The 26,449-nt window shown below is 36.9% G+C and overlaps 1 protein-coding gene across 1 annotated transcript; it reads left to right on the top strand.

Moving 5' to 3' along the window:
• On the top strand, window positions 1-25,486 carry fndc4a (fibronectin type III domain containing 4a; the record flags this gene model as incomplete). The annotated part of the gene is made up of 6 exons (XM_079255763.1): window positions 1-76; window positions 10,464-10,579; window positions 11,863-12,067; window positions 21,846-21,935; window positions 24,298-24,431; window positions 25,445-25,486. The coding sequence occupies 6 exons, from the start codon at window positions 1-3 to the stop codon at window positions 25,484-25,486; spliced, it is 663 nt and encodes a 220-aa protein (XP_079111889.1).
• Window positions 25,487-26,449: the final 963 nt, after the last annotated feature.

Genomic DNA, 26,449 nt, shown 5'->3' with positions numbered 1-26,449 from the left:
ATGGCTCGTCTGCTTGTTGTGGTCAACTCCGTGATCCTGTTGCTCTTCACCAGCGACGTGTTCTTAGTTGGAGCAAGTAAGTATGAGAAGAGTCCACTTACTTATCCTGTTGTAGCTTTGTAAAATGCACCATTACATAAATATCAGTGTTTTTTTTATATGTCTAATGATGCCTAATGCCATTACCCACTCATATATAGAGAATAATATCTAAATATTAAGATTTTTGTCTCATTTATATAGATTAACCTCGGGCTTCCACAAGCATTAAATAAATCTCATTAAGTAATACTTTTGTAACCAAATTTAGTGAAGACTGAAGATATGTGTGTGCACAAGATGAACCTTATGCCTCTATAATGATCATTTCAATTACTTTCTTTTAGGAGATCATCAGTTGTATTCTGACATGCCCTCTTTTAACTAGACTGCAAAACTGAAAGAAAAAATAAAGCTAGCAACAGGTATAATTCATCAGAAGATTTGCGCCACAGTCGTCATCATCAAGCATGATCCTTTGTGTATGAACTTGTGCTTTCTATCTTATCAGAGTAAAGGTGCACCTTACAGCTTTTAAGTGAGGTTAGACCGTTCAGCTTTCTGAATGAATGTGCCGTAGAGACACCAGTTGCAGAGCCAGCACTGGAATTTGTTATTTGCAGCAAGAGACAGATCACCCAGCTTAAACCATTTACCAATTATTTAATATAGATTAAGCTGTGTTGCTTTTGCATCCATCTTACTGCAAGATTTGTATCAGAACTGCTATTTAAGAGGCTTGACAATTTGTCACAGAAATCTCCTCTGCCTCTGTGTTCATGCATCGAGAGTGTCTCCTTCTCTGTATCTCGCTCGCTCCCTCTATCACTTCCTCTTTAGCCTCTCAAAGGAACTGAGTCCTACATGTGATAGCGCTTGAGAGAATAAGATTGGCACTTCTTTCTTTCTGTGCGTGTGTGTGCTGTCTGTCTCAGGAAAATATTCCGATTTTCTCATGATCTGTGCTGACATGTGATTTGTCAGGAGCATCTCTGATTTGGCTGGTATGGGGGAAAGCTGTTATGTAAATAATAACCCTCAGAAATATCAATCTGGATGCTGCAACAAACTTCAAAGTAAATGAAAATAAATGTTGAATGGTTACTAGCAGGCTTTTGCATGCCAGGAGACTATGGGTTCCACAGTGGCAGGAAATTTAGATGGAAGTCTAAATTACCCGTCTTGCTCTTTGAGTCATGGGAAGGTTGTTCTTTAAATTTTCAGCATAAAAAAGGGAGAATTTTATTTAAGGCTTTAAGTGGGAATTGCATGAATAATTTCAAAGTGCCACTAAAATTATGCAAAGATGAATAAACGTAACACTTATTAAAGCTGTTTTCTTAAATCTCACCCCTTGAAATTTGCTGAGGTTCTCATTCATTTATTGATTTTTTTCCACACAATTCACAATCACAGAGAAATCTGTAAAGCAATTGCAGTTGTAAGAACTGCATATTTACAAAAGCATGCATACGTGGCATTTGCTCCAGATTTACTTATGATTTAAGATAATTATTAAGATAACAAAACACTCCACACAAGGTTTTATTTTATGTTGTGCACAATTTAACAAGGCACGCTTTAATATTTGTGCCCTCGTGTATATTTATCCAGACACAATCTAAAAACAAGCACACCAGAAAATGAATTCTACATGAGGCTTAACCAGAGCTTCAGACATGAAACAAATGCGAATTAAGATTTATTGGATTTAGTGGATGGCCAGGCTCAAATCAAATTGGCAATCTGCTGTTCATAAAGCTGCTGACACGTTCTTGACAAATAGTGGTTCTGTATGAGAGCTGCATCCATTTGAATGATAGCCAACATTTGCTGATGGTGTTCTAATTTTATCTGCTGTCACATGGCATATATTTTGAACACACATACATACATACGTGACACAATGTGGGCTGAAAAAAAAAACAAAACAGATTTCAGATTTTACAGCAATGATAGCACCACAGAGTGACTCATACTTGTTGGTCTCCTTGTTGGCTGTCTGACTAGTGGGTAAATACCAGCTGTCTGTGGCTACAGTAAGATTACAAAACCCCTTATTGTAATAAGCTTGCCCATAAATCAGCTCTGGTACCTCACTGCAGGGTGGACTTTACTGTTCTGGGATGATGAAGTTGTTGGCTCGCTGCTGAATTGTTGCTCAAAGGGTGAATATGTTAACCTCAGAAAAGCACTGATCTCGCTGCTGTTTCATGTCCTAGTTGTTCAACATAAATGAAGTGACAGTAAATACTTATATTCAGAGGCTTTGAAATGCTGTGAATTTGACGATGTCATCTGTATCGCAACTCCATACAGCAGAATTTCTTCAAAAATGTGATTATTCTCCAGGAAACCAGTTAAGATCGCAAGTTCTCATGTGTGAAACAAAGGCAATATCTCTGAACCCAACAGATCAAAGATGAAATAAAAATCATATCCAAATGTAGTAAAGAGGCAGACTGAGCTGTGGCTATGATGAAAACCAGCATGATATTGCTAAAGAGTCCAACTATTAGGTCATTTGCAACACCGGGGCCTTTGAGCAGCTGTTAGACAACCTCCTGCAGAGTAGAGGAGAACTACCCACCAGTCTGAGAAGCATCCAGTTGAAGCTCTTTGCCAGACTGACTGGGCAACACATCAAAAACATGAGGCAACTTGCAAGTTACTGCTTTTATGAAGATGTCAGTGAATGCTTTATTTCATAAGCCAATTAGACATTAAACAGTAATGATTTAAAAGGGATTGCATTTCAAGTAGCCCTTTAAATTGTCTCGAGCTTACAGGCAATTGCAATTTGATTAATTGTGCAGGGACATAGGGGAGCATGAGTGGTAAACTACTGTTTTGCTGTTTAAATGTGTTTGAAGTACAATGAATTATGTACCTTTGAGAGTTTTATTATGTTGTTATTGAACTGACCATTTATAAACACTCCGTAATGAGCTGAGCCCTGATTCATGTCAGATTTGATTTGGTTTTTAAACTACCAGCTTTTACCTTTATCTTCTACATTTACACAATAATAGATTAACAATGACCTTTCTCACATTATAAATGGGAAATAATTACACAAGCTTTTAAAATGTTAAGTTAAAAAGAACTCAATTCAAGCTGCTGCACTGCCTGTGGGAATATACCTGCCATCAGATCTGTTTTATGAACATGTTTAGATGTTAAAAAAATCACACAAGAATCACAAAATGGACCAGCTGTAAAGGAACAACAGCATATGGGAGTGAAGATATTTTGGAGCACATAATGTGTCTAGATATGAACGAAGTTAAAAATCAATATATAAGGTACGACTAACTTATCAAATAAGAAAAAAGAACTTTAAAAACTAAGATAAAAGAAAGAATAAAAATTAATTGCACATTAATTAAACCCTAAATTTGAAGAGTGTACAAATAAAAACAGGTGTTAAACTTGAGAAGAAAATGAAAAATCACTTTGAATTTGATGTCAGCAATTACTCGTGTCACTGCTTCAAGAAAATTAGTTTTATTGTAATACTAAACAATTTTATGTTATTCTTTGATGATAAGCCTTGTATTGTACTGATTCCAGATCAAAATATTTTGTTGCTTTTCTGTGATAAAGCTTGTTTTCTGATGACCTCAAATAGTGTGATGTAAGGATTGTAAAGTAAAGACAGAAGGTCTGAGGAGCAGCGACTGGCTGAAACAAAGGTGGTGAAAGCCTCATCTGTCCTTACAGACTGTCTGTCCTTCAACATTTACTAAACTCAGTACAGAAAGTAGAATTACACGTGTGTCTTCATTTTATAGATAAGTCCAAATAATATTACACCAAGAGTAAATGAAAGAATTAGGTGTCAACACAGAAAACACATTTTGTTGAGGTTACCATGATCACCTTAAAATCTTGAGAAAAAAAATCCTGAGATACCAAAAAAAAGGCAACTAATAAACAACAAATTGTGATCTCAAGATTACAGCATCCAAATGCTGGGATGGCCGATCCTCTCTTTCATGGAAGCCGAGTTAAATTGTTATCTCAGTAAACATGGATATTTATATTGTTGTTCTGGAAATATCGGTTTTGTTTTTCTGAAAAAGCAAATTTATTATTTTCAAACACCACAAAACAAAACAAAAAAAAACTCAAGGAAACTATTGCATTGAATAACACATGTATGTTCTAACTTATTATTATGTATTCGTTCAGGTTGTGATAATGTATGATCAGTTAGTTGTTTTACACAAACAACATATTAAGTTCACATTGATCTCTTGACAAGAGAAAGCTTATTATATTGTAATTATTTATAATTGACTGTCATCTCAAGAAAGCAGTACAATTCTCCAGATGTAGAGATGAATTAACTGCAGACATAGTCAGTCTCATCTTCCGTATGCGTTAGTTAAAGTTTAATCTACATTTTTAATTTTTGCTTGTATAAATTGCAGATTTAATTTTGTGAGATATTAAAAGGTTGTAGATTATGAAGGGAAGACTTTGCAGTATGTGCAGGACAAGCTTCAGCGAGTTGTTAAAAGAAGAGTCATGCCAGTAAACATGCCACTGTTTTAGACTTTAAAAAAAATATTTTCCATCAAGTTAAAATTTCCTTAGCTTAAGCATTTGAAACGGTTTTTAAATTAATCAAAACACAAAATGCAAATTAACAGTTCACCAGTATGTTACAGTTTAAGGCAGAGGTGTCAAACTCCAGTCCTCGAGGGCCGGTGTCCGGCAGGTTTTTGTTGTTTCCCTCTTTCAACACAGCTGATTCAAATCAAATGGACCCAGCAGCTTCTTGTCAACCTAATTATGAACTTGTGAGGTGTGTTGAAGCATGGAGACAACAAAAACCTGCAGGATACCGGCCCTCGAGGACTGGAGTTTGACGCCTGTGGTTTAAGGAATATAGAAATTTGACATAAACAGAAATCCATAGATTCACATGAGATCATTTATTTATTTGGTTCTGGCCACAACTGTTAAGTATAAAAATGATAAAATGCTGATGCCATGTCAGTTGTCTTATGGTGCTCCTAACAAATGTACCATGTTATATAAGCTCCAAATTTGATTAACTCATGCCTCACTTTGAAGTTTCTAAAAAAATACTTTAATCCTTTCTTTTAAATACCCAGGCTTTGTTGATGCATTAAAATTAAAACTTTTGCTGTGTGACCACATAAACATTTCCCGTCTCTGCTGGTGTGAATGTGTTTGCAGCCAATGAACTATTAGGAAACTGCGCTGTGTAACCGAATGTCGAAGTCACAGTGCAAGATGCTTCGACCTTAAACGTGGCTCTGATAAATTTAGCCTGCGCTCTTTTCCACAAGGCATCCCAGCCATTCAGAGATCCAGCAGCACTATTTCTCTGTGTGCACTCTCACTAATGCGCAGAGCTTTAGCTATATGCTATGATTCATCCTGGCAGTGCTCCCACAGACCAAGACAGTCTAACCATTTATTTGCACTGACACACACCTCTTTCTCTGTGACCTATTGCTGTTTAATTTCAGATCTTACATAACATGTTATGTGGAGTGGGGCGCAGCCAGTGGCACAAAGAATTTGAGTATCTGCATTGACAATTAGTAGTGCCCAGGGGAATATCAACTTAACATTACAGAGGGAAACATTTGGCAGGAGAAAGATTTACACTTTAGCTAACATAGTTCTTTGAATTTAATACCTTTGTTAATGATTATGGAAAACATAGCACTGCATCTTTACTTATGAGGCACTAAAATCATAAACTAATGTGCAAAATAAGATCAGAGTGTACATAAAAAAAGAGCACTTTATTCTGTTTTTGACAGTCACCTTACAAAAACACTTCAAGTTGAAAATATGTCTTACTTAACAGCCTGTAATGGAAACAGCAGCATATAGGAAGAGGGCACTTACACATTACGAATGATTCATGACTGGTTTCGACTGAGCTGTCACTTCCTCCATCAGCAGTAAATGATCCGCAGGCAATGCATCATGAATAGTGGTTGTGCTTGTGCTTGTGCCCATGCGTGGCTGTCTGCAACCCTCATTACCTAAAGGACAACGAGCGTCAAGAGAAATGATTGTGTCTTATCTTAGACAAATGTTATCCTGTTTCAGAGGAGGGCTTAATTTAGGACAAGCGCTGATGGCAATTAAGGCTTGAAGCTGCATGCTTGTTCACAACAGAGACTTAAAGTATCATTACTGAACAAATGACTGTGAAAGTGGAAATTATGTAATGCTAATAATGTGGCTGCAAAACGTAAGGTTACTATACAGACTTTGACTGATTGGTTTCCTTTTTTTTTTTTTTTTTTTAAAGAAATACACTATAAAACATAATTACATACATTATTAGACAAATCCTGAAAAGTACAAATATAAACATATTTAAAGTTCTTCCTCTGGCTTGCATATCTCAATCTCTGTATTTGTCTTTAGCAACATGTTATCTTGCTAAATAAACCACTTTCTCTATAGATTCGGTTTTTAGACAGATACAATGACATTACCCATCGAAGCTCTTTTTAATAATTCAGAAGTCATTGTTTTACCAATTATAGAAAAAATCTGGATGCAATGATTCTGGATCTGAAACAGAAAACTGAACCCTAAAACCATGAAGCTATCACTAACTGTTAGTTAACAGAATAAGCTTTTTATGAGGTGATGTTGCTGTCATCAAACAAAACACCTCTTATTTAAACAAAAGTGTTGTATTTTCATCTCACAGGTATCTACATGAACACTCACATTAGTATATGAGGAAGTGACTAAGTTATTTTAATCTCACACGTCTCGCTTTGGTGTGGCAGTAATCTCTTTGGGCTGATTGCTGCTAGGGAGGGTGGTTCATGTCATTGTGCTTTCACAGTTGATGGCATCCCTCTGACTGGAAGCTGACTTAAATTTCAAGTATTGTCAAAAGTCAAAATATATTTTTCCTAATAAACAAATGACCTGCTGTTAAATGGGATTCAGTCCTTCTCAGCCAAGTCTTACACCTTGTGGACATCTAGTCTGCAGTTGCAAGTTGGGATGCAACTTTCACTTTTAGGAGATAATCCAAACTCATTGCAGCTGACGCCTGACGAGCAGGGTTTGACCAAAGGTTGCGACCCGAGGCTTACGTTTTCTCACCGGCATTGAATAATTCATTTTAAATTTATGCTGCTTGTGTTCAAAGCAATGAATGTCTCAGAGCCAAAATAATATATCTGACATGCTGACAACATGGGAGCCATTGAGACTTCTAAGATCATCTGGGTCCAGTTTGCTTTTAATGCTGAGAGTTAAGATTAGATAAATAATTTTTATTTAGTTTTTATGCTCCTAACAGCTGGAACCAACAATCACAAAACCATAAGTCTGCCCCATATCTTTGCCTAGTGCCATATTAATCTACAATCCCAGTGTCAGTGGAAGAGTTACCACACTCAGGCAATAATGGTATGTATGATTTCATGAAAATAAGGTATTCAAAAGCTGGTTTAGATGGTGATAACTATAGTCATACAATTTGCACATTCACCATAATGTTTGAGCACAGCTAATGCTAGATTTAACTTGTTCTTATTTATCCCCACAATAATTTACCTCACCACATTAAACCAACTTCTTGCTTCTCATTAAACAAACAAAATGAGACACAACCTCTCAACCTCATGATAACATTTTTACCACCAGCCTGGCCTACATTTCTCCCAATTATCTCCAGAGGACACTAATTCTCTCTTAGGTTTTCCTATCACAGGCTGAGAATTAGGCTGCTCTCTTGTTTGGCTCATTCACTCCTCTCCACAAACCAATCTGAATGCGTCATTATCCAGGGCGTCTTCCTTGACTGAACCCTGACCTATGCCTCACATTATACATGGATACTGATACCACTGTCTGGCATGAAGGTCTTTAAATCAGCATCGCTGACACTTTGTGGACTCACCACAGAGATCATCACTGATTGTCTCTTCTAGATAACCAGAAGTGTAGAAATGTAGATAATGTAGAAAGAGGGATACGAAGGGGAGAGGAGCAGAAAGTGTTTTCTCCTGATGGAAGCTGCAAATAATTTAAAGCAGCTTTTAATTTCATAATTATATCCTCAATTTTTTTTTTTTTTTTTTTTTTAAAGGGGATGGCACTTTTATTTTTTTCTTTAGTCTTATCTCAACTGTGTTATGGGTAAATTGATAAATTACATTAATTCCAGAAAGATAATTCCAGCTCTGTGTAGTCTTTTTTTTTATTTATACCCCTTAAGAAATATGTCTTTTGTGTCATTGTTTCCCATGCGTGGCATTTCTGCTCCATATTGTCCACTCCATATTGTATCAGCTACTTTCTCCATCTCTACATAAACTCCAATAAACATGCAATTACAACATGAGCCATGAGGAAGGTCTCTAGGTTTCAGACAACCCCATATTGCTTGTCCATCTGACCCAAGCGATAGTATGGAGACAGTAAGATTGTACAGGCTCTTCTATTACAGCTATCTCTCACTGCCACTCTTGCCTTCTGGTTCGCCTGCTGTTATTCTCATGTTGTAACAACCATGTTTGCAGTTATCCAAACTATGATAAATAGCTAAAAGTGGTTTAGGTTGAAGGAGTGTCACCTTGTCTGGAGGAAAATATTATGAAAGAAACATCAATGACCGGCCTTTCAGGCAAACAAAGAGGGATGATTGAAGGCCAAAGTTAATAAAAATCAATGAAAATCTGTAAATTCTGCAAGTTCACAGTAAGATGGAAGAACATGCTTCTTATACCAGTCAATAACTGGCTGGATTCATCAAGCGGTCTGTACGTACAATACAGTCATTCATTACAATCATCACATATGTGGTGATTTACAAATGCATGCTAAACACCGTCATGCAAAGAGAAAGCATGTGTGAACATGATGCTTTTTCTGGGCTGAATCAGAGCCTTTCAGAATGGAAATCTCAACATCTGGAAAAGGCTCCATTCATACTGACATGAATAAAGCAGGTTTTAGAGCATCATATGCTCACATGCAGATAATTTTTTTGCTGGACCTGACATCTCAAGACAATGCTAAACCACACCATGGCTTGATAGTAGAAGAATTTTTCTTGCAAACCAGACATTTACAGAAACAGAACATTTGACACATACTGAAACCTAATATGTAACTAAGAAAACTCCAAACGACCGAGCAGTCAGAGTCCTGCTAACAGCTACAAATGGGATAAAAGGTCCAGGAACCAAACATTTACAATAAGAAGAGATTGTACACAGTGGTAAACATGGTTTGTTCCAAGCTTTTTTTTAGATGCATTATATAAAATAAATGATTGGATTTTGGTTTGTTTCCATTTGACAAAGCACTTCAAAGTTCTAGAAATTAGGTTGTAAAAAGTGAAACACTGAAATAACATCTTGGCCAGTGTAGCCCATCAGTTACAAAGTCCCTAAGATTTAGTTTTTCTTTTACTGAGTCTGGATGCTTGTGGTCCTGACCTTTTGTCTGTGTGCATTATTGTACCACTGAGGGCAAGCACTAATTTCCAGTTTCAACTCTACAGAAGTAATGATAGTGGCTTTACTGCAGTTCTGTGATAAACCTTCATTGACATGAAGACAGAAAACACTGAGGGTGAGACTGTTCTGATGTTAGCCTATAGACTGTGATTATCTTACAGATGATCATGGATCTGTAGATGGCAGAAAGCACAGAGATCTTATAAAACTAAGATAAATTCAAATCCACTTCACACAAGATCTACAAAACAGCAGAGTTTAATCTTTCTCTGGTCACTCAACATCTTGTGGTTCACGAAGATGAAATATTAAGGTTCGGAGTCCTATACTGTTGCTGTACTACGTGCCACTGCCTACAGTTCATATGTTGGAAACATTTGCATCAAGCTTAAAGGTAAAATCAGTATTTTTTTCACTTTTTAAACTAAGATCTGTGGTGAGCTCAGAATCAGCTCAAGATAACCAGCTCACACACACTGTGGGTGCGGCGTTAACAGCCAACATTATTTGGAACGTTCAATTTATTTCAGGTGAATAACTTTATTGTTATATTCAAATGTTTCCAATGAAAATTGAATGAATTTTAAGTTTTCTTGTTTATCTTTACTCTATCTTTTGTTTTTTCCACCAGTCCGACTCTTTGTTTTTAAACTCTTCCCCTAAATATAATTTTTACAAGTTACTTACAGTATTTTCATCAAATATCTGTCACTTCCTCCAACAGTTTCATCCATTAAATTAGACAGATAAAATAAAACCCAAGGGGATTTCACACAATATGAATTGTAATACTTAAAAAAAAACAAAAAAACATTTCTCAAAACAAAGAATTCCACACCTTTTACATACAATCCACATTCTTTCTATTATTTCCATTGCTGGATGAGCTGCTAGCTTTATCAGTGATCTCTCTTGCTGTTTATTGTTTGCCAGATCGGCCACCAGCGCCTGTCAACGTGTCTGTCATGCACCTGAGAGCAGACTCTGCAACTGTATCCTGGGAGGTTCCGGAGGGAGATATTATAATTGGCTTCTCCATCTCACAACAGGTAAATCCTTTCCTTCTGAAGCCAGCTAGGATCATGATGGAAAGAGCAACAACACACACCCCCCTGAATTTAGGAAATTACAGCATCATCTTTGTTCTTGTGGGTTTGGATTTGATACAAGCTTTTTGGCATGCACATACCTGCGATCTTTATTCTGCCTTGTAGTGGTTTTTGATAGCCAGTGGACCACATTAATTGACTTGTTAAAATGTGAATGTGTACCCTGAAGGTTTTGATTAATATGGAGAAGGGCTCACTGACACCTGGACTCAGAATAAAACTTTTCATGGATGATTAGTCAAGAGAAAAGAAGGTTGCGGCATGAATGTTCATAGTTTGTGAGCCTCCTAAGCTGGATTTTATTAGATGAAAAAATTTAAAAGGCCTGAAATCGGGAAAGCAATGATGCTACCACTGAATGATTGAGTGCAATATGCTTCTGCACTGTAATCATTTTTAATGCTTTGCCATGCAATTCTAAACATTATGCAGCCATTTAGCTTTGCTTTTCTTTCAGAGAGACTGAACAACCTCTTTCCCTGAGGTGCTTCATCATGTTAAGTAACTGCATTTGAACACCTCTTATGACTGCTTTCAGTTTAATTTTTGCATTATTCATTGTTTACAGACATTTTCCCCCTTTTTTCCCTCTATCCTCTTAGTCAAGTAAAGCCATAAAAACATGTAACGAGACATCTGGCCCAGAGCCACCCTAAGTGCAGATGGACTTGGGAGCTCTGGTTGCAAACGGAGAGAGACTTCTCACAGTTTTGGGTCTTCCCTGCTCCAACAACCTTGCTAAAGGACAAACACATTTTGGGAGTTTTTCAAAAGTACTTGCAGTCTTATTTAATCAGAAAATCGACTCCACAACCACAATTCCTTGTCAAGACCCCATATGGTGAAAATAAAATCCCAACTGTTAATATGATGAAGAAGTCAGCATGCGGTCCTTCAGAGGCTTGAATGTTTTCTGCGTGGTCAGCACGATGTCTCTTCAGCTCGCACTCTGTGCAGGTGTCTGACTGTTTCCAGCGTTTTCACCAGATTGGAGAGTTATGGGCCACATTATTGATTTTAGCATTGCTCTGACAAAATTAATGAAGCAAAATCACGACACTTACTAAGGAAGACGATGTCTTTCCACAGGATCTATGTTTTGCAGGGCTGGTAATTCTGTGTGGTCACCCTGATCACCTCATTGCCCTTTGTATTGATCTCTTCTGGAAGCGCTCAATAGATCAATCTCTCCTGTTACTCACCATCTCTTTTCCAATATCTAGCGGCAGGACGGACACATGCAGCGATTCATTCGGGAAGTCAACACCACCAGTCGTTCTTGTGTTCTTTGGGACCTGGAGGAAGAGACAGACTACATCATACAGGTCCAGTCAATTGGCCTTTATGGGGAAAGCCAAGCCAGCAAGAAAGTCCATTTTCGCACCCTGAAAAAGACGGATCGCTTCCCTTCTAACAGCTCCAACCAAGGTAGGTTGTTGCAATCAATGCAAAGTCTTTCTTTTCCCATCTTTCTTTCTTTCTGACAGAACAAAATTAGCTAGTTTCTTTGCATGTAATTCATACATGTGGCTGTAGTGTGACCTTTCCTGTAAGCATGTTGACAATCAGTGTATAAGCCACTTTCAGAATAAATAATTTTACTTTATTTAATAACTTGATTTTGAGATTAATAATAAGTTCATGATATCAGTTATAAATACTTTCATTACCTCCGCCAAGGAGGTTAAGTTTTTCCAGTTTTTATCTGTTTGTTTGTTTGTTTGTCTGTAATCAAGATAGCTCAAAAGGTTATGGGTGGGTTTTCATGAAATTTTCAGGAGTTGTTGGAAATGTGAAAAAGAATTACTGATTTAATTTTGGTTGTGACCATATGGTGGCTGGGAAGTGCAAAACAAATTAAAATGTCAAAAAACATATTTCAAAATTAAAAAACAAAATTAGATTTTGAAAACCAATTCACAATATAAAAAACAAATTTCAAAAACTAAGTTTAAAGTTTGAAAAACAAGTTTAAATTAAAAAAAAAAACAAAAAAAAACCAAATTCGCTTTTCAGGAAACACATTTTTAAAAACAAATTTATATTCCAAGAAACATGTTTAAATTTTTAGGAAATAAATATACTTTGTAAAAGTGTTCTGCCGATTGTACATTGTCTCGGCTTTTTAAAAGTGTTTCCTGAAATATAACATTTTTTCCTCAAAAAGGAATTTGTTTTCTTAGTTTTTTATTGTTTGTTTTTTTTTCTAAAATATATATTTGTTTCCTAAAAATATAAAAATGTTTCTTGAAATATAAATTTTCTAAAAATGTATATTTGTGTCCTAAAAAGGAATTTTGTTTTTTTGTTTTTTTGTTGTTGTTGTTGTTGTTGTTTACATTTGTTTTTCAAAATTTTCAAAATGTAATTTTGTTTTTGAATTCTTAAATATGTTTTATGAAGAGGATCACCATTTGGATCCAGGAATGCTAATAGATGTCAGCTGAACATGCTGAATCTTTATCAGTAATGATCCCTGGCACTTCTGTGGATGTTGGTAGACTGACGTGTGGCACTGCTGTAGAGAAAACAACTACCATCAGCTTGTCTGTACAGCTTTGTGCCAATGTGGCCAAAGCTGAAAACATAATATGCACTTTTAAAATCCACCGGATTGTAATCAAACTATGTAAATTTATCCTCAATTAAACAGGGGGAGCCACACATTAAAAAAGGAAACTGAAGTTTTCTAAAATCCATTTTGATGTGCTGCAATGCTTCATTAGAGAAAATCTCTTGGATGGTAAATGTCCTCTTTGCTGCATTTGATTTCTCCAAATGGATAATAACTTTACCATCTCAAGGCTAAACAGAAATATGTGAGCAGTGAAAGGGCTGTGGAAATTATATTGCAGGACCTTAAAGTCTCCGGGGGATTAACACCCTTACGCTGTTATATAGCATTTTTCTACTTGTCAGCAGTGTCAGGTATTGACATCATCACTTTTCTGTCATCATCACATTGCGGCAAGAATGAAAACAATGTCAGTAGTGCATCAAGAGCCATTTTGTAACAGCAAAATGTGATTGTTTCATGCTTTATTTTGCTATTCCAATGAATTGTGCAATTTATATAACTACAAGAAACACATAGGATCATTGCTGCAAATCTTTGAGTTACAGATGATGAACTTGGCCCTGTAAAATACAAATGGTAGCATTGAATAGTAGCTGCTATTTAAAAAAGCGAGCCATATTGTTTGCACAAAGGAAAGCCCCAGAGTTGTCCCACAGTATCATTTAAAAACATGCAAAGGAAGAATTTTTAAATAGAAAGGAATCATATGAGCCATTTGTATGTATATTGCATTCTTTATACAGCTGTAATATCTTTGCAAAAACATGGAAATAATCTAAAAGTTCAACAATCAAGGGTTTAGAAACACTTTGATATGTCAAATTAATACAAAATATATTAGAAAATGCATAATTTAATGAACAATTCCTTGAGTTGTAACTGTTGACTAACATGGTGTTTGGAGGACAATAAACCAGTCTGATGCCTTCGTTTACCTGTTACATGCATCAACTTGCTTATAAGATTGATTGTGACTGTGGAAAAAGTGCCATAAAAGCCAAACAGTTACCATAGCAGAATAAAGCAGACAACAAACAAGCACACTATCAGAAGGCAACAAGCATTGTTCAATGAAAGATAGAAAAACAACGCCATCAAAAACTTTCCATAAGAAAAAAACAAGATTCCCATCAGTAAAAGTTTGGTTAAAATAAGTCTGGGTTGTACATGCCTCTACAAAAACAGATGAGCTGGACTCTTATGGAGGACATCTGACAAGCCCAAAGCACAAAAGTATGGAAAAACTACAAGTAAAAAACAAAGAAGCAAACAAAAACAGACCTAGAAGGAGCCAGAACTGCCATCAACAAACATCTGATCTCAAGCACAGTAAATTATTTGTTTGTTTTTATTTCCTTTTCCACAAGAGATGGTTATGGCTATAAAAAGTCACTGCAGCAGTTTTCTTTTAATTCTTTCTAATCATATAAGACATGATTTAGCTTTTTTTTTTCCAATTTGGCATGAGCTACCGCTCTTCTTTTTCCTAAGGCAAGTACAGGAGCAAACCATTACCGAAATGTTCCCTGCTGCTATATTTAAGCATATTCTCACTCTTCATTCCTTTTAAAGCACCCTTACATTGCAAATGAAACACGTTAAAAGCAAGTGCTGATATGTGGAAGCACCAGGAAGCCTCCTCTCACACAGTCATGGGGTTGGGGTGAAGAGTTTTCCTCCCAGACACCGATGCATTATGGACAGGCTCTTCAAGCGTGGCGAGCCTCTTTGAATTTATGCAACTTTATGTCACCCATGGCGACTCTCTGAAGGCTCTAAAACACTTTAAATTCATTGTGTGGACTCGGCTCAGAAAATGATGGAAACATGAAGACTATAAGAGATATAGAATAAATAGATTGAGCAGCTCTCAATTTCCTTCAGCTCAAATGAGGAGAAAATCATGATTTTTCTATTATGAGAAGTAGAAACATCAGCTGTACAGAGGCAAAGCTTACAGTGATCATATTTGCATTTTCTCAGCCATAATTATGTAATGAGCCAAATGTATTCCATCTGAAATTAATGGCGAAGCATGTTAACACCCATCTAGAGACAGACCTGACATGTCATATCATTTTTTACTTTGTGATTTTATAGTCTGTTTGAGGTTGTGAGTATTGGAAGTGCTGATGCAAGAGAATCATAAATGTTTTTCTTTAGCTGACTCAGGTAGGATATCGTTAGGCTGGCAAGACTGTCCTAAGTAAGTGAAAGTGCAAATTCAAGCTCAACAAACAGCCTACATGCGATCCATTAAGCTAAGACAGACACTTACGGCACGCTTATGTCTGTAGCTTCTTAATAAATATCCAGGAAATCATCTTTGTCACGTATTCCTTGACGTAAAAGAAATAAGCAAACATCAATATATCTCTATAAAGTGCTGTGTATGAAAAGACTAACAGCCAACGCCGACTCTTGGCAAAATTCACTCTGCAACATTAATCAGGATTTGTAGCCCTCCACCCCAACACATCCAACTGGGTCAGAAAAACAGCCCACTCAGTGGATGAGCTTCATTTGTAGGAGTTTCTTTTGGTGGGTTGTTGCAATCAGTGTCAGCTTTCCATAAATCTAAGTCCGATGCTGCTGACTCTTCATGCCCCACTTTTCAAAATCCAATCACATCAAGTTTTTCCCATGTAGCTCTTATGAAGTTTATTGCACAGCACCTTTTTTCATGCCTGGCATTGTGTGTGGCACACATGAAACAGTATGCCACACCCAATGATTGCATAAATACTACATATTACATCTACAATTCTACTTTAAAAACTACATGATGGTACTGCTGTTTTATTTAGTCCCAATCTCAGCCTGATGACACCAGTCCTGTCCTTGTGTTCAGGGAGGTGATAGCTGTATTCATGGTGCAAAGGACTGACTGCTCACAAGTGATGTTCCTACCACTTTTTTCATGTTTGGCCTTTCCAGTTTTAGAGATTGGCCACACTGTTAGGGATTTCTGAAGAGCTCAACCTGCAGACTGTTCTGTGTAATACAACATCAACAACACCCATAGTTGCAGGGAATGACATCTTGTATGTTTATAATTGCCTAGAAATTCTCAACTTTAAAGCAACAAAAGTCAGCAAAGCTTGCTGCTCTATAAGGGTGCTGCAAAATTTGGAGCTAATATTGACACAGTACATATCACACATTTCCAATTAACTTTATTGCATATTAATTCTACATGATGTTTCATTTTTAGTTTTTTCCCCCATGTTTTCCCCTCAAAAGCTTTTGTAATAAAATCTTGCCAACACTGACATTGGTGAGTTATGTACAGGAAGCCATACTTCCTATGGAAATAAAATTGATTTCTTGAGTGCAGTACTAGATATTCCCTACAACTAACACCACAATAACCACGCATTGATTTTTCCTTCTTTTTTTAACACAGTTTCATGTAATAATGTGATTACATATAGAGCATATGTCCCCTAATACTAAAATCCATCTTTTTATATAGTATTTCCAGGCTAAATGTTTGCAGATTAGATTTACATTATTGAATATTTTTATGTTTAGTTTTTGTCTTGTCTTGCCTTTCCTCATTTTCAGTTTAATGAATCCTGTGGGAAATTATGATACAACTACAGTTTATGATTATCTTGCTAACGTTGTGCTTTCCCAACTTTCATAGGTACAATTAAACATGTTACATAGTACCATGTAAAGGCCCGGACAAACCTTCTCATTCTAAATGAATGTTCAGGTGTTTCTGTGTGTAGAGAATAACTATATAAGATATAGTAAAAATAGATTATACATAAAAGGAAGTTTTCACACAGTTTGACTGTCTGTAAGCAGTTAAAACTTACTGAGTCAAATTTCAGTAAGTTGTTCGAAGAATTGGAGGAAAATCTTTGTCTTTCAAACCTAATTTAATTTCTATGATTTTTTTTTTTTCAAACATGTTTTACTGGGCGAACCGAACCCTGGCTTGACTGTAAAGTCAGTCTTTCACATTTTTCTTGGGGTGACTGTGTGTAATTCCATCAATATACACCTACATATTCCACAGTGGAGTTTTAAATCATGTGTTACATGTTACATTTGCATTTGCATAATCCTGAAGAATTTAGGAACAATTAGAGATGCTGAGTTCATATCACCACACTGAGTTTATAACAAAGATTCAAGATGGTCAGTCACTGGATTTTTGTGTTATTACACTGTGAGTGATGTGTAACTACTTGATCTTATCTACTGAATATCTGTTAACAGTGTGGTGCATAAGCAGGCTGGTTATCAGCCAGATCACATTCTCTGATACTATTTGCTAAAATAAGCAGGAAATAAAAAAGAAATATGAAACAATATTGTTTGTAAAGTTGATTTAAAATGATAATATCAAGGAACTGAACTGTTGACAGTATTAGCTACTCCTACCTCCTGCTAATACGTTTCACGGAGGAAAGCAGGAGATCTATTAAGCAGTCAACTATAACAACACAGGCATTCCCTATAGATGCAATTACTGCATGATGCTTCAAAGAGATGCTACACTTTTTCAACTGAGACAGAAGTTATACCTTTATTCTCCCTTGAAAACAAACGTACTGAGATGAATGCATGCAGCACTCTATCAAATAAATTTTTTTAAATCAGTGCAATCTGTATACGATATTTAATATACTTATTAAATAAAAGTATTTCTACATAGTTGTTTACATCATGCTATGCTACTCAGTCTGTCACAATATGAACGGGACAAATTTCAAAATGTGGAAAGAAGTAAAAGCAACACACACACAACTGCAAGAAAACACAATGAAATAATGGATCAAACAAAGCTTTGCTGTGACACCAGTATATAATCACTAGTGTGTTGTTAAACAGTATACTGACACCGTTTCAGCCACAGTCAACAACATGGGATTCTGGTTGAACAGGAGGAAGGTCAAGTAATTATCTCTGCACAAACGCTTTGGTTTACCAGACGAACAGCAATTCACTCAGATTTCAGCAAATGATCACACAGCAAATTCAGGAGTGAAGGCAACATGAAATATGTATGAAACAGTAGTGGGATGTGTTATTCAGGTCATCTGGAAATTCTGCTCTCATACGCTGTGGTATGACTCGTCTTGTATCATATATCTGCAAATATGTCCGCAGTAGCATGTACTAATCGTCCAAGTCCTTATGACTACTATGAGGTAGATGAGCAGACTGTGGCAGGCATGAAGACCTGAGCTGAACTGTTTTGACTGGATAAAATTAAAGCTATGCAACTGGGATTGGTCACATTCGAGTTAGACTTGCGGTGTGTATCTTGTCATTAGTTGTGAGTGAGTTTTCATCTTACTTTTCTTGAGTTAATCCAATGACTCATTGTTTGTCAGTGGTTTTCTTCCATTTGAGAAAGTTGAAGTTGGTCGATCCACTGGCCTCAGGTGCAGTAATCACTGCTGAACAGTTTACAACATGTGTACCATCTTCTTCTATGTGCCTCTTCAACTGAATGGCTCATTCCAAGACCTCTGCAGAGCTGGAAGACAGGAGGATGAGAGACTTTAGCCATGTGATTCAGGTATGTTGGAAAAGGGATGTATCTAGAAGTTGCTGGATAGTAGAACTGGAGGACTGGACTTGGGCACCCCTGCTCTAGCACCTATTAGATCTGGTGGGTGTGGAGTTGACAATGCTGTCTTCAGGGGAACCGTTACCTTAGGAACTGAAGAGGTCGAGTGTGGGTTGGAGGCAGCATATGATGTGCTGTCAGACCATTTTCTCACAACACTTTATCATGACAGGTGTCAGAGCAACTGGTCTGTAGTTGTTGAGGCTGCTGATGGTGGTCTTTTTGGGCAGTGTGACGGGATGACTTCAGGTGCTGTGGGGATGAAGGTCCAGGTAGGACAGTGATGAATTGAAGGTCCTTGTTAAGGGCCCAGTGTTTGCACACTGCATAGGGATCCTGTCGATCACTCCATCTGGTCCAGTGACCGTACTGTGGTTCACTGCACTCAACATGTGCCTTATCTGATGCCCCTCCACCATAAGGCAGGAGCTTCTGCAGACCAGTATTAGAGCTGCAGCAGCCTCAGTGTGATCTGTGGCAGCAGTTAACTAAAACCGGCAGTATTTGTGAATAGAAATACACATTCTGAGCCGAAACAGTGCGTGTAATTCTAATCAGCTTGAAAGTCAATATTATGTATGACCACCTTTATTTTTCAATGTAGCTTGAGTGCTCCAAGACTACTGTTTAGTAATATCTTTCCAGCAGCTCCAGTAAAAAGCAGCTAACAGCAAAGTCACACCGGATCAAAAAAATAACACACTATTTATGATGAGGTTTTGGCCAACAGCAAGTGAGTCAGAGGAAGATTTCCTTTTTTTCTAAGAACAAAGCTTTCAGATTATCTTTTAAGTTATGCTACTTCCCTTTTAGTACTTCCTTCTTTTGTCCACTTCAACCTTTCTAAGACATTTCAAAGACTTCTTCCAACCAGAGGGTCGGTGGATCAATTTCAGGCTTCCCCTGAATACACGCCCAAGTGTCCTTAGGCAAAACACTTGGATTGCCCCGATGTGCCTATGAGGATATTAGTGTGTGTGAATGGGTGAGTGTGACACATAGTGTAAAACAAGGAGTGGTCAACATGACTGGAAAAGTGCAGTATAAATATAGGTCTACCTATCACACCACTAAGATATCACAAGTCATATTTTGTGTTGTGTGTAGACGAGACTTAAAGAGCAAACTAAAGAAATGAGGGATGAATCCATTTACAATGATAAATATATTTATGGTCAGCACTATATAGACACTTTTTTTTTTTTTTACCTCACCTGAGTTTACAGTCTCCACTGTCACCTCTTCACTGCCACATTGTGTGTCTGTCAGGTAGGAGTGAGAGAAAACATTTAGATTTTTCCTCTTTGTTTACCTCAGACAGTGAAGACGAAAATGCTGTTTAAAAAAAAAAAGCAATCATAAGGTAAAAAAATTCCAACATATCCCAACTATTGCTCCATTAAAGTGACAACAGCAGTTCAGGCTCTTCTGTCTGACCTGTATAGTAAAATTCATGTCAAACTTTTCATGGAAAAGTGACAAGTGTGCTCACTTGGACATCATGTTGACATGTTCTGTTGCTGTCAGATTTATGGGAGGGACTGTGTGTCTGACAGGGTCTTTATTATTTTATCATACGAAGCACAGTCCTCCGTCAAGGCTAGAAGTCTTGTGTTGAATTGATAAGTTGACAGTGGGACCTTTCACCACATAAACAGTCATATACGGTTTTATATCACGACACAATTTAATATCAAGCATCTTAAAAGCATTCATCAGACAGCTTGCCACCAAGATGATGGTTTGTTTGGCTCTTTTATCCTGACCAAATGGAAAGGAAGAGCTCTATCAGTGTGGGGTTTCAGCTGCAGCTGAACCATATCGGAATTAAAGAAATGACAATGATGTTAAGGTCTGGACTTCAGGGTGCTGGCTCACACACACACACATTAGTTTAGCTATGTGACGTCGCTGTTGCTGACTCAGGAATATCAACTGTGACCCCTGATTCAGCTTCCCCAGCCTACAGAACTGCGTGGCGTTACAAGGGTGTAGCATTATTGACTTTGAGGGACAGTTTGCAAAGGGTTACAATTTTCCATTTTACAGTAACTCCCTAATGATCAAACTGAACTAAATATCCTGCAGATCCTCCAAATAAGATCTTCAGGGAATGATGCAGGTTTGGTATATGAAATGAGATATGACCACATCTCTTTGGCATTGATGGACAATTTCCAAAAACAGGCTTTTATATTACTGTGATGGTTGATAAAAAGGAATCCTACAAAATGTGACATCTGAATATAAGACATTTAAACATTCCTTAAACTTCAAATCCTTGGTAACACTAAAGCACTTCAGCTGCAGTCACTGACATTTTATGAATTTTTCCTTTTGCCATCTCTCTGGCGACTTTAATCAAATTTAGCCTAATCCTGCTGATGTACAGGAAAAATGTATTCCTCTCTGGTTTACTTTAGATCATTTAACACAGGCTTGTACTCATTTCATGATATACCGTGACCCTTTACCTCTCTCCACACACACAGGCTCGGGATCATACTGCAGAAGTATTGACTGCACTCTATAAATGCCATCATGCCAGAAGAGCTGACAGACTGGCACTCTGAAAGTAGCTCCTTGACAAGTTGATTCGCTAAAGAAGGCGATTAGGAAGAGTGGTGCTCTGGAAGACTTCCATTCAGCCAAGTTAAAAGATAGTTGGGAGGGTGGAAATCGGCCCATAGTCAGTTCACTTAAAGGAGGATTAATATTACAAGACTAATGGGGTAATGCTCCCCACATTTTCTGACTAATATCTCTGAGTTATGGAGACAGAATCCACTTTTGCCAATCAATGCAGACACAATGTGAGTTAAAATGACATTACTAAGAAATTCTGTCAAGCAAACGATTTCAGCTCAGTAGTGTTTGCATGAACTGCATTTTAATTTCCAATGTAGTTCAGACTTTGACTTTTTTTATATAAATGAAAGTGCAAGGACAAAATATTCAGCAGATTGTATTCATTGTTAAGTGTTCAGGATTGTCCTGCATTTGCCTCTATAACTGCTGTCTGTCCTCTTTCCTAGATGACCCCACTGTGCAGGGCCTGGATAAGTCTCGGCATCTGCAAACTGGAGAAATGATCATAATTGTGGTGGTCTTGCTCATGTGGGCAGGTAGGTTTGCACCGTGTATGTGTGCAGTTATTTATTCATGTGAGATTTCTGGCTTCTTTTATTGTTTGAAAGTGGAGCATTTAGGAAAGAAGGGTTGTACATTTTGTTATACATGATGTATAAAGTAGCTTTTTTTTTTTTTTTTTTTTTTTTTTTTACAGATTTTTGGTAGCTTGATGGAAAATGAACATAAATAGATTGATGGCTTTATCAATGACATTGACGTATGTACCTTACAGTTGATGTCATTCACTAATATAACCCAAAAGATTTATTTCTATTGAAAAGAATTCAAAGACAGAGTTTGTATATTTTCCTATCATTTCCCAGCAAATGACAATAAATGAATTTTGTTAATATATTTTTCTCTTCTTTCATTTGCAAGTTACTTGTTTTATCCTCAACTTCCAAGGACTATAGATAACAGTGCTCTCATTCAAGAGACAGTACCCCAAATTACATTTAAACGTGTTCCTCATATGCAAGTCACTTTGGATAACGGCATCTTCTAAATGAATGTAATGTGATGGATCACTAATCAATAACCACTTATCGGTGGAGAACCTTTCACAACAAGATGACCAAGGTGATGACTATAATGAAGTTGAAAGTAGGTCGGGGGGGTTCGGGGCAAGTCTGAGCTGGAAAACAAAATTCTTTAGATCAGCCTTTTTAGGGTGTTTCATGGGAATGATGTTAAACTATTGTAATATTTTTTATCATATGTGGTCTCTATCCAGCTATGAGCTTCTACTCCTTTGTGATTGTAGGCTGATTAATGAAGTGTTGAGGCACAATGAGATGTGGCATATCTGACAGGCTGCCAGGAGCAGGGTTTCCCACCCACGAGGGCCGGAGTGAGATGTTAAGTAATACTAATGAGAGGCACCAAAGTAACACAAGGGCTGTGAAGCGTGGGAGTGAGAGAATAGAGTCACTCCATGTGGCATAATCACAATGGATGCCACATTTTCAGAGTTACATCATCACTCCATTTTATTTTGTCATTTTAAAACGATGACAAGAAATTCTTTACTTTTTTTTTTTATCCTGAGTCTGTGTTGCTGGCTTCTGCATGGTGCATGTCTGAAAAAAGTGAAATTATAGAATAACATAGGGTACTTACTTTAACATGACCCCATCTCATCTGCTTTATGAGTAACATGGTAGATGGCTCTCAGCTGTCAACATGTGCTGTCTAAAATGCACGAAATAGCCACAATAGAGAGGGGAACATGTCTTTTAAATGAACAAAAAAAACCAATACTATCTTCTGAAAGTCCCTTTTTCAGTAAAACTGGGATGGAAATGTCACATATATAAATAAGTAATGATGAGAATCTTTAAAACCAAATTCCTTTGAGAGATATGCATCCACATAATACTGGCACTCATGAAGCAAGCGCAAACAGCAAAGGCTGGTTTTTAGTGACATCAGCATCCGGTTGAGTTCGCATAGCTGACGCAGATGATATGGTCCATTCTTGTATGTTTTTTGTTTGTTTATTTGTTTGTTTTGATCAATAGCCAGCTTGATTATTAAAATACTGCCATGAAAATGCAGTCAAAGCTGCCTTAGCTTCTAAAGAAAATCTTGATATTTAAAGTTTTTAATCATTTTAAGTGGTTTTGTTTACACTGCTAGATAGTTAAACTTAGGATTAAACTTACTTTCAAGCCATCTTTCATGTGTTTCGTATGTAAACATTCTCAACATTTCTTTTATACCGAAAAAAGTCAAATAAACAAAAATAACATACTTGGAGACAGCTGGTGACAAAATCATAGAATGCAGCCAAATAAAGGCACAAAATCGTTCAATGTACACTGACGGATCTTTACAAAAGTGCTTTTTATGCATGTCTGCTTGTTATTGCAAAGACAGTTAATATTATTCTGCTAATTAGATGACAGCGTCATTGGATCTGTATCTTTTGGAGAACACTTAAGCATGGATAATGAAATGCTAATCAAATGAAAGCTTCTCAGAGTTTTGCAGAACTCATTACTGGAACTGCATATCTCTTTTGAATATTTGATGACAGCTCCCTCATATATATTCACAGTTAAACCGATGCCAGGAAGTTAATTGTAAGTTTACCGTATTATACAAATTGAGGGCAGAGCTGCATCTAATAGGTAACAAAATGCAGCAAAGCACACCCCATCATCTTCCAAGTTTTTTAAAGGAGGCACAGACATCACACTCCCTGGGGAGTAAGATTCCATTATCCACATGGCATTTCAGTGTGCTCAGTTACAGGAATTGGTGTCATGTGAGTGACAGTCTCTTCCTCATGACTGAACTCCAATCTGTTGTGTATGCAAGGGTTTCACATGTAGTCATTTCTCCTCCTGGCAGCTGTAATTGCCCTATTCTGCCGGCAGTATGACATCATAAAGGACAACGACTCCAGTAACAATAAGGAGAAGGTCAAGCCGTCATCAGAAAGGAGCACACCGGAGCACCACAGCGGAGGACTGTTGAGGAGCAAGGTAAACATCTCCATGATGTAATTTTTAGAAATGATCATAAAAGATTTCCAGTCAAATATTGAAAACATGCACATCAGTCTCATTCAAGTGTACCCCATACAAGACAACAGGCAGCTGCATGGACCGATAAATAAAGCCTGAGTATAAGTCAGCCTGTATGGGAGCTCCTGTGCTGCACTATCTTGATTTTCCATAGTTGCTGTTCTCTAAAGTTTCTATCATGCTACAATTTTCCTTTACTCTTCAAGGTGATGGCGAAATTTACACTTTGCACATATAGCTGTTTCTAGAAAAACATCTTGCTAGTGGAGTTTATTTGTTACGCTTCACCTTTTTCATAACACAATGGCAAGTCATTTTCTGCTAAATCGTAGAACTTCCAGGTGACCCTAAATGCAACCATTTACTTCTAAGAGTATTTGACCAGAAGCAGTCAGTAGAGCACCAAATGCAGATGTACTCAAAGAATTCATCCGCTGCAGTCTCAGGAGTTATACCTTAAAATACAATCAAACAGAATATTTTTACAGAACTTCACGTATGAACGTGGGGGTTTTAGTTTTATATTAATACTCTAAAAAGAGTAACGTGTGTGAAGCTGGTTAGATTTCTGTTGGTCCAGTTTCCTTTCAAGCCAGCAGCAATCCTTAATGTGTTTATTGAAAGACACCAAGATGTGATGTGCAGAAATAAAAACTGCGACCATGTTTTCTTGAATTTTACTTTAATAGCAAAAAAAAAATAAATGTAGTATCTGGAACTCTTGATCACAATAAAAGTTTGTTTAACAAAAAGAAATATAGCATTGTGCTGTAAAGTTACTTGAGAAATGTCTTAAATTATGTAATCATTTGAACTTTTTTGAAAATTCTTCAAAGTTATCACGTTTATTTTAATGACATATGTTGTAATTATACTTGCACGATTTAGGCATCTAACATCTAACTCTGTAACAGGAACAGTGCGGTTGTCTGCAAGGACAATAACATTAGTGATGTGAATTTTCTTTGCAGTTTCATCCATCTGTGCCATCGATCAACATCATTGAAGTTTAAGAAGAAGGAGGCCAAACTTAAGCCCGTCCATCTCCAACCATTAATGTGTCTTTGACTTTTCTCACTGATGAAGCGACTGCACAGAAAAAGGCTGAGAAGAATGTGAACTTTCTGTTGGTCATCATCTGTGTGTGTCAACAGGAGACACTCATGCATGCACCAACTATGTGTAGGTGGAACACCAACCTACAGGCACACACACACACACTCCATCCAGCAACTCTTATGAAACAGACATGCTACTGTACACACTGACACTCTACCGTTGCTGTGGGTTGATAGAACATGAATTAATATTAACTAATAGTGCAGTCAGCACTGATGTCTTTGCCCGGTGCTTGGTATATTATTGCAATACAAAACACACAATGTCATCTCTGGGAGGGCCTCTTTGTGACTTTCAGCTGTATTTTTTATATTGGCATGTGCAGTTAGATACAACATTCACCTGTAATGGGAAAGTGCAGATAGTCTTGATATACTGCCTGGTCATAAATGTATAATATTATCTGATTTCTGTGAGTAGATTGTTAATAAGGAGAGAATGTGTGTCCAAAATTTATTTGAAAGGACTGAAACCACTCAATTTATTATAGGTGTTTTTCATCCTTTTCCTATTGTTGAAACTGAAATGCCATTTTCACAATAGCGCTGTATAATTTCATAAATACCAATCACAGTTCATTCTATACTAAATAAGGTTGCATGCAGAGTATTTGCGTATAGAATAGTGTTTGATGTTGATTCTAAATTCAATCTTGAAAACAGAGAAATAAAACTAATTGTAAGACCAGGTAGATACATTTATTTATTTTTCTTATTTATTTATTTATTTTTATCTCCATTCACAAAGATGCTGCCTTGTATTAATGTAATCTGTATTTACTGTCATTTCCTGACAGTAGATGTATCTCCTTAACAATAGGAAAACAAAAACAAACAAAAAAAAACTTCTTTGAATGT

The sequence above is a fragment of the Telmatherina bonti genome, assembly GCF_933228915.1.
Source record: "Telmatherina bonti genome assembly, chromosome: 16".
Classification (NCBI taxonomy): Eukaryota; Metazoa; Chordata; class Actinopteri; order Atheriniformes; family Telmatherinidae; genus Telmatherina; species Telmatherina bonti.
This window is presented reverse-complemented; position numbering and strand designations above follow the sequence as displayed.